The following is a 12,396-nucleotide window of genomic DNA, read 5'->3' on the forward strand; positions in this document are numbered from 1 at the left end:
ATAAAAGAAATGGTTTATTAAATATTTTTTTTGTTATTGTTATTATTAAAAAAAAATATATTATGATGTAGTGTTGTAATAAATAAACTCATAACGGTTATATACGTTTATCCTGAATACAGTGGCAAACACATTTTGAAAATAACCGATATACTGGATTATTTGTTAGTTTGGGTTAGTTTAGGTTAGGTTAGGTTATCCTAATAAATAATCTAGTACATCGGCTATTTTAAAAATTTGTTTGCCGCTGTATCCAGGATAACTGACTTGTACCGTCATAACTTGAATTAATAATGTATTTAATTAATAATACATATTAAAACCGTGTCAACAACTTCTAAATTATTACTAATTCATATGCACTAACAAATTAATATGTATTAACTTAATATTTCAAGAAAATCCGAATCGACTACGTACCTAATATTTTCAGTGCCTTAAATTGGACCGCGTAACATTAGTATTGCATACCAGATTCCTGAACAAAACAAGTGTCCAGCTGCTTAGAAAATTACATCGAATCTGTCAAAAGAGTTGGGAGGGGGTTGTTGATTTTTTTGTATCCAGAAAGAAACGTGATGATAACAATACATCAACGATCCATATTTTTAGTTCGATCCGGGTCGTGATTCGTGAATGGCCACAGATAATGCCAATAGTGATAATATATTAAGTGTTTTAAACATATTGTATTGGTGTGTCAAAAATATATATAAAATATTTGAGTGTTACAAATATATTATACAAAATTCACGTTATTTCCGATTGCGTGTAGTTTTAACCTTAATATGACAATAGATACGCGGCGAGGATGAGTGACATGACGTGACACAAGCTATGCTTAATGATTTGGTAAGAAATGAATCGTCAAAAGGGTTTCTCAATATAAAGTTCAATCGTAACTATTCACGTATTAGGCAATTTCAAGAATTTAAATATTTGGAACATACCTATTATTGAAGTGATCAATCATAAAATAATGTCAAGCGCATAATTATGTCATTTTTATCGAAAAGTCAAAACAAAGGCGACCCATCATGTTTCACAGCTTGCCGGATTTTGTGCATATACAGTAGGCATTTTACAATACATCGTGAGCTGATGTATCGAAAATAAATGGCAGTATAGTATTGAGATAAAATTCATGTCTAAATAAAATATTAATACGTAATAAAACCCACAGGAAAACAATAGACAGACAAAAAAAATAGGCAGATATGAGTGTTTCACAAGCATAGTGAACCAAGTGCATTCTGGTTTAATATTTGAGTATTTCTAATTCTGGATGGGTATGATTGCAATTCGGAAGTGTTAGTATAGGTATATTTAAGTTATTATGTAAGGAAAATCAAACCCTCACAGAATAAGAAATACTTAAATATTATGTTTGAACCTAGCTTACTCAAAAATAGCCAGAATGGACTTGGTTCACTATGCTTGTGAACCACTCATATATACATTAGAAATACAATCATATCGTATATATTAACATAGGTAATATAACTCTGATAGATGCAGATATATAGTTAATATATTATAACTGTCTGCAATACTCCATGAACAACGTGTCATTTTTTGATCGCAATGCTATACGGCTATTTCTTTTCGGTAAAACAGCTGACGGTAAACTGAGCTATGGCGAAATGTAAAAACGTACAATTCCGTCCGTCAACTTATACGATACTTATTAGCATTAATCCGCCTACCAAATCGACCCTAATAAAATAATCTAGATGTCACAATATATTTTAAATATTAAAATTGTTAAATGTTGCCTCTTATTACAATCAAACTCTTTGATTCCGACACTTTAATATACGTACTTAATTAAATTAATATTATTAGAAAATAAAAAAAAAACATTTATTATCTTGTGGCTATCAATGGTTATATGAGAACCAAGCAATGTCAGTAGAATCCATGACATATGAATCGCTTTCAAATTAATTATTGTTTAGTATGTGTAATTTCTTTGTATACATTTTTCACACAATCGAATTACTACTTAGTGAGCACTTTGTTTACCTCAGTGATATTCATTAAACGTTTATTATATTTTCTCACCAAACGGCTGAGATACTGAAGTAAGCATTTTCCATCGTGACACGTTCAATAAAAGGCTGTCGAAGGAAATAAGTCAGTCCCTCCGTAATATTCACTTGATAAACTTATATGTTGCTAGAGAACTTAGTGCCTCGGAAAATAACACTTGCATCTGTTATATTCTACCGATTGTACCCTTGTACTAATGTAATCATAAATAAACTCTCACTTCTCCATCATCAGTATCACGAATAACCACGATTGTCTTTCATCTACCACACCATCGACCACTCCTACAATATAAATAAACAATAATGTTACATATGTTTAATATTACTTTCTTTTTTATTACAGGTAAAATCTCCGCCACAATGTTGAAATGGGCAGTTAACTCACGAAGAGGCGAAGGTCAGACATCATCAAGACTGTCTCTTGACTCAGGACCGCCGTGTCGCCGAAGAAACAGACGAGATAAAGAAAACATGAACCGAATCGGCCGAACCCAATCATTACGCAAGGAATCCACCCCTCATTTTAGAAAATTTGAAAGCACGACCAACGGAGCTCTTAAAGACGTCAGTAATATTACACCGAAAAGTTTAACTCCAATAAAAAGAAGGATTTCAAAGAACAATAATGATTCTGGTCCCAGTGAATCAAATTTCTGTACTGGTTTTGGTAATAACTATCGAGAATCTACTAGTCTATTTACAATGACGCCTACATCGTGTATTCCAAGAAATTTAGTTCCTGTTCAACCGTTTTTGAAGAAACGTAGAATTTTGTTAGACACCGATATTTATGTTGATGTTACTGATAGTAAAAATGATCTAGTAAATTATATTGACCCCCTTAATATTAGATGTGATGTGAATGATGATGATTCAACCAATTCAGAAAGCGTTAAACGATCTAGTCAAAAAATAGATGACGAAAAAGCTACGGACAAAAATACACCAAAGAATTTAACAAATGATGAAATTAAATGCTTAACGGATGACAATGCAGTTATTATTGAAAGTGTTCCGAAAAGTGACAGTAATTTATGTATGGAAAAACTTTTCTCTAATGATTCCGGAATTGCAAAAAGTATTATCCATGCTGAAAGTTTGCCAACTTTTGAAATAGAATATTCACCCTGCATTTTAGGTGGAATCTTAAAACCAAATGACAGTTGTGATGTCCTTGACGAAGAAAATAATTCGCCATGTCTCAGTACACTGCCAGTAATTGGGTCGAGAATATTTATTAAAAATCCTCTATACTTCAATATGGAAGAGTTACAATCTAAAGTAACTGTCACTCCTAGTAAAAAACCTAAGTTAGATATGATAGAAAATTTTAGTGCACTACTAAATAAGTTATCTCCGCTTTCAGCTATCAGACATAATGGATGTAAACAGAAAACAAAAATTTGTTCTGAAGTGTCACCTTTGGCTAAAAAATTGGCATCACTTTGTTTTAATAAAATTAATTTTGAAAATCAGTCACCGAACGGTGGTGGTGAGTGCTGTCGAAAAATAATCACTCCTATTAAATTAAAGAAGCGGAGACCATTTTTAGTTAATAGAGATGATGAAGTGTCCATGGAGATGGAAACGAAAGTGATTAGTGACAAAGTCGCTCTATCAGATGATTCAACCATTACTGATTCTAAAATGGGAGACGTGACTTTGGAAAAAATGATTGAAGATATTTTAAAGAGCACAAAAAAGGTCAAACGTGCTAGAAGAGTGAGATTGCAAACAAGGCAGAATCATATAAAAGAATCTTCTTTGGCGGAAGGTGACAAAGAAAGGGTTATTCAAAATGATTTGAACTTTGATACGAATCATTCAAAAAAGGTTAATACTGTCCGGTTTCAAACTAAATCAGAAAGCTACAGTGAAGATGGTTCAAATAGAAAAGAAGATTGTTGCTCTTCTACAATTGGTTTGATAACAAACAGTGAAAATATGGATAGTTTTCAAGTACTACCGCAAGAAGAAAAAACATATATTATGTATGACTCGTTAAATTTTAATGAAAGAGAAGTAAAAACCCCAGAAAATAAGCTTTCTTTTAATGAAAACGGTGGCTTTGAAACACTTTTAAAGAGTCGTTTAGAAAATTGTACGCTTTCTTCAGCGGGTAGAAAAAATACAAGGAAACGATCGAATTCATTAGATTTTACTCCCGCTCATAATTCAAGTTTATATAGAGAATGCGACTTTAATCTGAAACGACAAAGGTGTGTTAGAAGAAAGCGCAATTGTCACAGAATAGAAGATACAATACTCTCCGACAAAGAGAAAGAATCAGGATTAACACTTCAAACAGGAATACCGAGTCCGTTCACCCCGGAAAACAAGTCAATTAGTCGCTTGCTAGAGAGTAACTCATACAATTCGATAACAGGTTACCCGTTTTTTCAAAATATTAAGCAACCGAGCAGTAAAAGTAGAATCTATTTAGATGAAAATAGTTGTCCTGGAGCGATCGGTCAAACCTCTAGTCCTACTTTAAATTTCATACATTTCAAAGATGCTCCACCAACAAACGTATCAAGCAGCAGTTTCATGCTTGGTCAATATTCAGCAGAAAAACAGAACCCAACGATGCATAGAAATAGATCAAAAATGTTTGGACTTACATTAGAATGTGGGATACCTAGTCCAGCCTCTCCTTTTTCGAGTGATTTTGGCTTAAACGACTTCAACCTGGATACTCCTGGATTTTATTCATCTTCATTAAATGATAGTTCTGTTCAAAAAGTGGTCGATGACTCTGTGGATATTTTAAGTGAGCCTGTTACTCCAGTGGTTGAGTTTCGATCTTCGAGGAGGTGCTTAACGTATTCGCCTGATGATGGAGAGTTTATGTCTGTGGAGGATAGTGGAATTGTGTCTGCACCGAGGAGTAGGAATACGATTGGACAGTATCCAGTCTCCAATGGTACCATTGATTTGGCTATACAGTGCAGAGATAATCAAATCACCGTTCATAGTGAGTATGATCATTTTCATCTTATTAATGATTTATCTTAATTATTATAAGTTCTTATAGTATTATTTGTTCCGTTAATTAATTTTACCACTCATGAAAGATTTATCATAATTAATAAATACAATACAATAGAGCACATAAGAAAAACTATTTACAAATAATTAGTTTTAGTAAGTGAAACCATGTCGATATCTTCTGAGTAATGGTATCATTCCTATTTTTGCTTGAAAAAAAGAACATAATTGTTCGTATTTTGAATCTCAACAGGGGGAATTATAGTACAGACTTTTTACTGGAATACTTACTTAATTAGCAAATTGTCAATACATTGAGTGCATTGACTGGATTTTAGGGTCTAAACTCTAAATCCTAACACACATGAAAGTAAAATTAAAACTGTAGGTACCAGATTTTGATATATTAATTTAAATAAAATAACGCACAATAAACATTATTTTCTAATCATAAAAAGTCATTACAATAAAATTCGCTTCTTAATTATTAATATTTGTAATGCAACATGTTTCAACATGTTAACCATATTTATATTTTAAAATAATACAGCAAATTATTGATACACCTTTCAAAACTAGAAATTACTATTTACATACAACACCTTATCGCACTTCTATTTTTTATAGACACCTAAAAATAAAAGCAATAGTTTTCTATTTTGAATTACGAGTATATATACATATTATATAGACCAAAAAAACCACAAAATAAACCAATGAATAAGGAAGCAGATGAGAGTATGCGATTTAAATTGCGGTAGCCAAGCTGATGAAATGGTAATGGGCCGAATTGTCGCCCGACAAAAAAGTGCTGGGAAATTTCAGTCTGAACGGCCCTAAAAACCACTGTATCAATGGCATTAAATAACAAGGGACCAAGAAGAGTGAACGATGATGATTTTATAAGTGTGAACAGTAATTCATTTCTCATTCATTCACATCAAAAAGCTGTGATGATTCTGAAAAACAGCCGTATTTTAAGATAACGAGACTTTTCACCTTATGCGTCTTTTAGAGCAGAGTGAAGGTTATCTGCAGTATGTATGCTTCTTTACTTAAGTACTCCAGAGTGCCGACGCTCTTCTTCTGCTTTGCAGTCTTCGAAGTCTACACGAAACTGGTAGATTATTTGATTCTCCTGTCGACGACGAGAAATATTGCAGAAGGCATCTTAGACATATATATTGTCGACAACCGTTCTTTTGTTTTAGGTCTATGGATGATTGATCGATTCTATCTTTGCTCTATCCAACGATTTCAAAGCATTCGGCACAAACATACTATTTCATTGTGTTAATAAAAGATACAAAAAGAATAACAAAAATATTTTCTTGATAAAATTATTTATATTTAGGTGGCTATATCGTTCATTTTCTTTTCAGTAATTCGCTGCCGTAATTTACGAAAGCCTTCCGGAAGCACCCACCAGATAAACGCATACGTTAAGGTAAGATTTATTTCCTTCTTATTAACAATGTCATAATTTAACATTATGCTGAATATTTATGTGGCTGGATAGTATGTTAAATTAATGGCTCTTATAATATTGCGAACCAAGATTCCCTTATCAAATATTATAATAATTTGTAAAAAGCGAAGATTTATAACGCTATTTTTATAAAAACTCGATTATAATATTGGGATATATAGTGTGTATTTTTATTGGGAATAATATTTTGAAAAATCAGTGCAGAAAAATTCCATTTTTTTTTTCTTCATTACATCGCGACATTTTTAAATAATATAAATCTACAGAACACCATGGCCAAATAAAAGTCTATCCTCTTAAGTATAAAAAAGAGATTTGTATAGCACATCCAAGCCGGTTAACCGGGTAACCTCACGTTTCTAAGGTACCCAAAAACCGGATAATTTTACACAGCTTACCGACTAATCACACAATCACTGCTGAACTTTTAATTACCACATTCAAATAACACGTTAATTATATCCAATGGTCAAGTACTCCAAGCGCGCCAGTCGCGGTGTAAGCACTAAGTGAGTTAGGGACGTAAATAAAAAAATTAAAATATGCCAAATGACAAAACTGCACGTGACGTATATGTGATTATGATACCCTATCTTACAAATTAACGTTTTATGACCATATAAAAATACTATTATTGTACATAGTTAAATCTTTTTTTTATGATTATTCATTATATACTTCATTTTTTAATAATAACAATGAAATTGAATTATAAATAAAAAATACTAAGAATTTTTCTAATATAATATATTTTTAACGTTATTATTTCTATTAAAAATATTTAAGCAAGCAAAACATGTTTGTTTTAATCTGATGGTTTAAACTGGTTAACCGGTTAGTTATTTGGAAAAAAAACGCTAACCGAATAGTATATTTCCTCCGGTTTAATTGGATGCCCTAGGTCTGCATATTGTTTGCTGTTTTATTTGGGCAACATTACCGACCACCTAGGGCTGCGCCTAATTTATATAAATACTTTTGACTTCAACGTCTTCGGTATGACATCATTATAATTGTAGCTGTCAGTATATTAGTGATCAGATATCTATTTTGAATGTATCAAATAATTCAACCATTGCCAGCGAATCATATTCCAGTAAAAACTTTTATCTGTATCAGCGGATTGAATAGCGATATGAAATACGCTATCGCAATGGAAAAGTAGTCGAATATCTATTCCCATAGTCTCACATTACATTACGACTGTAATCTCTATATATATAAAAATCTCGTGTCACGGTGTTTGTGGTCGCACTCCTCCAAAATGGCTTGACCGATTTTTATGATTTTTTTATGTATATTTTTAAGTATATTTCATACCGCTAGGTGATTAGGGTATCTCTATCCAGAAAAAATTTTCTTTTATTTTTTTGACAATTTTTTTTTGTAATATTTTATTATTTGGCCTCAAAAAATACCTATAATCCCAAATTTTCACCCTCCTACCCCCACCCTCCTATTTTTTAATCGCGATTTTATTATTTTTGTATGAACAAATATAACCGTCGTTCGTATTTCAAACAGAACGAAATTATTTATGTTGTTCAATGACAGATGGCGCTACGTCCGAGAAGAATTCAAGAGAAACGTCGCGTCGTTTTGACATTTCATCCGGCATATCACAACGTAGTGCGTGTAAAATTTTGTACGATTTATTTTAATTTATCTATTTTTGTGTGCGTGTATTACAATGCACAATGCCAGCAAAACGCAAGGGGGGCCATTTGGGCCGTCGAACGAATAAAGCAACAAACATGCGAAATAGTAGAGCAGAAAGAACAGACGAACAAATCCAACAAGATAACAAAAACGTGCGTGTGAGCATGTCGCAATTGCGTGCATCTCAATCACAATAGGCACGAGCTGAACGAAATCAACAACGACAATTGGAACAGAGCCAAGCGCGCCGGTTCGTAGTTAACACACGCAGAGCAAGTGACCGACAACGCCAACAAGTACATCAAACATTTACATCCGCTTCGTTCCTTCGTCGCGCATTCGAGTACGAGCCAGATATTGAATATTCCGCTCATCCGAAAGTGCTGATTGGTGCTATGGACAAAAAATGTTCCAATTTTCATGCGCTCAAATTCAAACAATAGTCAGCCGGGATGTGTTGCGCATCAGGAAAAGTGCAACTACCAGAAATTGAGATACCACCAGAACCATTTGAACGGCTTGCTCATCGGCACGGTTCCAGATTCAAACCTGTTCCTGAAGTCCATTCGCACATTCAATTCATGCTTCCAAATGACTTCGTTCGGAGCAACAGAAATAGTTCACAATACTGCGGCAAATGGTCAACAATTCCATTCTACGTTCAAAATCAAAGGCCAAGTATACCACAAAGTAGGCTCATTGCTGCCAATGCCAAACGAACCACATATTTTTTTACAAATCTACTTCATGGGCGGTGAGGACATCAATCATGTGGATGCACGTTGCGGCTACAATAACCTCAATTCACCTAATGCCAGGCGCATCATCGGCGAACTGGACGCCCTATTGAATGAGCACAATGAATTATTGAAATTCTTCAAAGCACACATGCACAAATTGCAAAGTGACAATCACGCTATTGTCATCAATCCTGATAAAACACCAGCTGGAGAGCACGTGCGTCGATTCAATGCACCTGTTGTTGACGACATTGCTAGAATCATGGTTGGCGACCGCACATCGACGCGAGAAATCGTGATTTGAAGAAGAAACAATAATCTGGAGTTCGTCGCTGACACACACCGTTCATACGACGCTCTCCAATATCCGCTAATTTTCTGGAAGGGAAAAGACGGATATTGCATAAACATTAAACAACGAGATCCTGTCACAGGTAATTCATTCATTATGAACATCATTACTCATTTTGAATTGAGAAAATGAATGATTGGTGTTTTTTTGTTTTTATCGGCGGTCATCGTCTACAGCGCTCCATTCCTCTTTCTGTCATAGATCCCATCCCCACACACTCATGATACATTCGTTATTTTTTACTTAACAACCAAAATATTCACTAGAAATAATTTATATGGCAGAACAACGTTTGCCGGGTCAGCTAGTAATAAATAAAATTCACAAGCTACTCGAATTTAATTCGCTAACTCCTTCAAGATAAATATGTACTAGAATATAATGTTTGTGTATTACTTTTGACTGTATACATAACGAAGAATGATTTATCAAAAGGTCACTAGAATCCAAGTACCTGGCTCGTAACTATCTCAGTAGATTATATGTACTGTCATTGTATTTATCCTATTGTACCAATCGTTACGCTGCTAATAAAACTCGCTCCTACATACATCATCTTCGACTTCTTCATCATCATCATCCTCAACACCCAAATTGGTGACACCACAGCGACTACACCAACAGTAGTGACCCAACATAATTAATATATTATTATTTAAATTACTAATTCTATTAAAATTTAATGTTCAAACATAATAACTGATCACCGCCACCCAGAAGTCAACAATCTTAATTAAATCTGTAATAACAATCAATATTTTCGCAAATTTACGATTCTTTGTCAAACTGCGCTTGTGTAACATTTATTGTGCAATGTGCTAAAATCTTTTTGACTTAATAAACTGGGTCACGTGGCACTCTTCCAAGGGTGCCCGTGACGTCACAGCCCCGCGTGACGTAATAACGGCCCCTCCGCCACCCCCTCGGGGCATTCGGGTTTAACCATTTGTAGTAATGTTCCCACGAGACGAATTTCCGTCCGCCGATCTTATTTTTCGCTATATATTTATCTAAAATAAACACTATAAATATTATGAAAAGAAATTAACCGGCATTCAATATAGGAAAATAATACTCATGAAAATACATAACTCTCATTGGGGTTAACTATATCTAAACTAAATGACTTCGATAAAACCTTCCCTGTGTAGAGTATAATAGATGGATCCCAAAAATGTTATCTCGTTGGTCACACATTTTCCTATCCTTTTAATAGAAAAAGGCTTTATCAAATTGAAGCTCTTAGTTTATTTTAATTGATCAATCCGAATCTAAATATTCTTTGTAATCCAGTTATTCTAAGAATCCTAATATGCTCCTAAAGTCTGTTCTAGACAAGAACATCTATATACTATGAACGTTTTCTCTCCGCATCTAATAACAGAAATATATAAGTAGATATGTGTACCAAAATAAAAATATTAAATATACGGAAACAATATTTTTTTATATAACTTTCAAATAGTTTATAAACAATGTTCAATGTTCATTGAACTGATGCATCTTATTCTAGGCTAGAGCAATTTATCGACTTTTTGTTTCTCGAATTTAATAATATTTTTTCTCGAGAATTCAAGATTGGTTTTTTGATATATATCTTTATTTCTTTTTTTTCAACTTATTCCACCTACATTTTTTCCATTTCAAAGTCGAGAGTCTTTTTTGATCTAAATTCTATACGGAAATTTCTTTCCGGTAAGACAATTCTATGCTACGGCGAAACGTAATACGTACAAACCCACTGCCATCGCACCGGACAGACAGGCATGCGATACCTGCGCATTTTACCGACTGATTGTCCAAACCGTCCTTACGTTGTACCTGCGACTTTTTGCGATTTATATTAACGTCGAACAATGAACACTTAAAACCACTTCTTTCAGACACGTTTAAAGCGTCATGGAAGACGGTCGTGTATATCTACGGCTGTACATATATGACGGGTGGTGGTGGGAACTTTAAGTTCTAAAGTGAAATGAGCTACTGTTTTTGAGCTTCTTTTGAATATATGGCCCATATTTTGCATACATTCATGTTAGTACTTTAAAAACACATTGGTCAAACAACACTTCAGAGATAGTGAGAGGTCACTCTTGTATATTGTATTCAGATTATTGTATCCAAATACACACAATACATAAATTTCACATTTCTACATAATATAAAATACATTTAAAAATAATAATGTTTAATAATAAATTAACACTTAGTTATTCATAATGAAGTCAAGTTCAGCTGTTATTAAATTAATAAAACGATTTAGTAGCTTTACTGTATCCAACACCCCATGGTCTTTACCCTCTGTTCACCTCGTCGGCTAGATAATGACTCCAAATGTTATTTGCGAAAGTGGAGAAAAAAAATAATGCTGATTGTTATTTCTAGTATGCGCCATATTTTTCTCCTCCAAGATAACAGTTTTATTGCGAAAAACAAACAGAATTATTTTAACTGGTTAATTTTGAAACATTACGTAAATTTTGCGGTCCGCAAAGCGACGGCTTCGTAATGAGGCGGCAGGAAATAAATAAACAGAATTAAATATGTCGCAAGGACTTTATTTTTAAGATAACTTGTTTGCATAAAAACAGTCCTTCAAAAAAAGACAAGAGTTTGAAGGAAAGAGAAAGAGAAAAGAAAAACTGTTTTATAAATTAAATGAGGATACCTATTTTACTCGAACTTTTACTGTACCTAATTAATATTTATTAATTAAGTATAACGATTTGATCGAAATTAAATTAACATAAACTTTCTACATTTTCATATACATAGTAAAGTTGTATAATATGAAAGTATACGAAGTTTAATTATGTATTCTTCTTTGGCACTATATAATAACCTATGGTGGACTATGGACGCCTCAAACAGGCTCCTCCACTCTGCCCGGTCCTCCGCTGTCCTTAATTTTTTATAGGCCATCAAGCCACCGATGTTTGTGACAAGTTTGATTACACAATAATATTATAATATTATTTATATTCAAATTGTTAGCCGACTATGGCTAAGCGGTTACGCTTAAGGCATATAATAACCGAGTGGTAACGTATTGTATGAGAGTCTAGGGTTTTTAGACCCAAAACATGGACGTAAAAGATTGAGCAAGTGGCTAAC

At 33.5% G+C, this 12,396-nt stretch overlaps 1 protein-coding gene across 1 annotated transcript in view; it reads left to right on the forward strand.

Moving 5' to 3' along the window:
• Positions 1-12,396, forward strand: part of PsGEF (Protostome-specific GEF) — a 235,325-nt gene that overhangs the window by 93,672 nt on the left and 129,257 nt on the right. Inside the window, exons 3-5 of the mRNA XM_085946427.1 lie at positions 2,398-4,021; positions 4,826-4,941; positions 6,425-6,489. Of these exons, the coding sequence (XP_085802553.1) occupies positions 2,415-4,021; positions 4,826-4,941; positions 6,425-6,489 (1,788 nt within the window). The 5' untranslated portion in view covers positions 2,398-2,414. The remainder of the gene's footprint in view (positions 1-2,397; positions 4,022-4,825; positions 4,942-6,424; positions 6,490-12,396) is intronic.

The sequence above is a fragment of the Rhyacophila brunnea genome, unplaced genomic scaffold, assembly GCF_057557595.1.
Source record: "Rhyacophila brunnea isolate RB1 unplaced genomic scaffold, BYU_Rbru_1.0 scaffold_2, whole genome shotgun sequence".
NCBI lineage: Eukaryota > Metazoa > Arthropoda > Insecta > Trichoptera > Rhyacophilidae > Rhyacophila > Rhyacophila brunnea.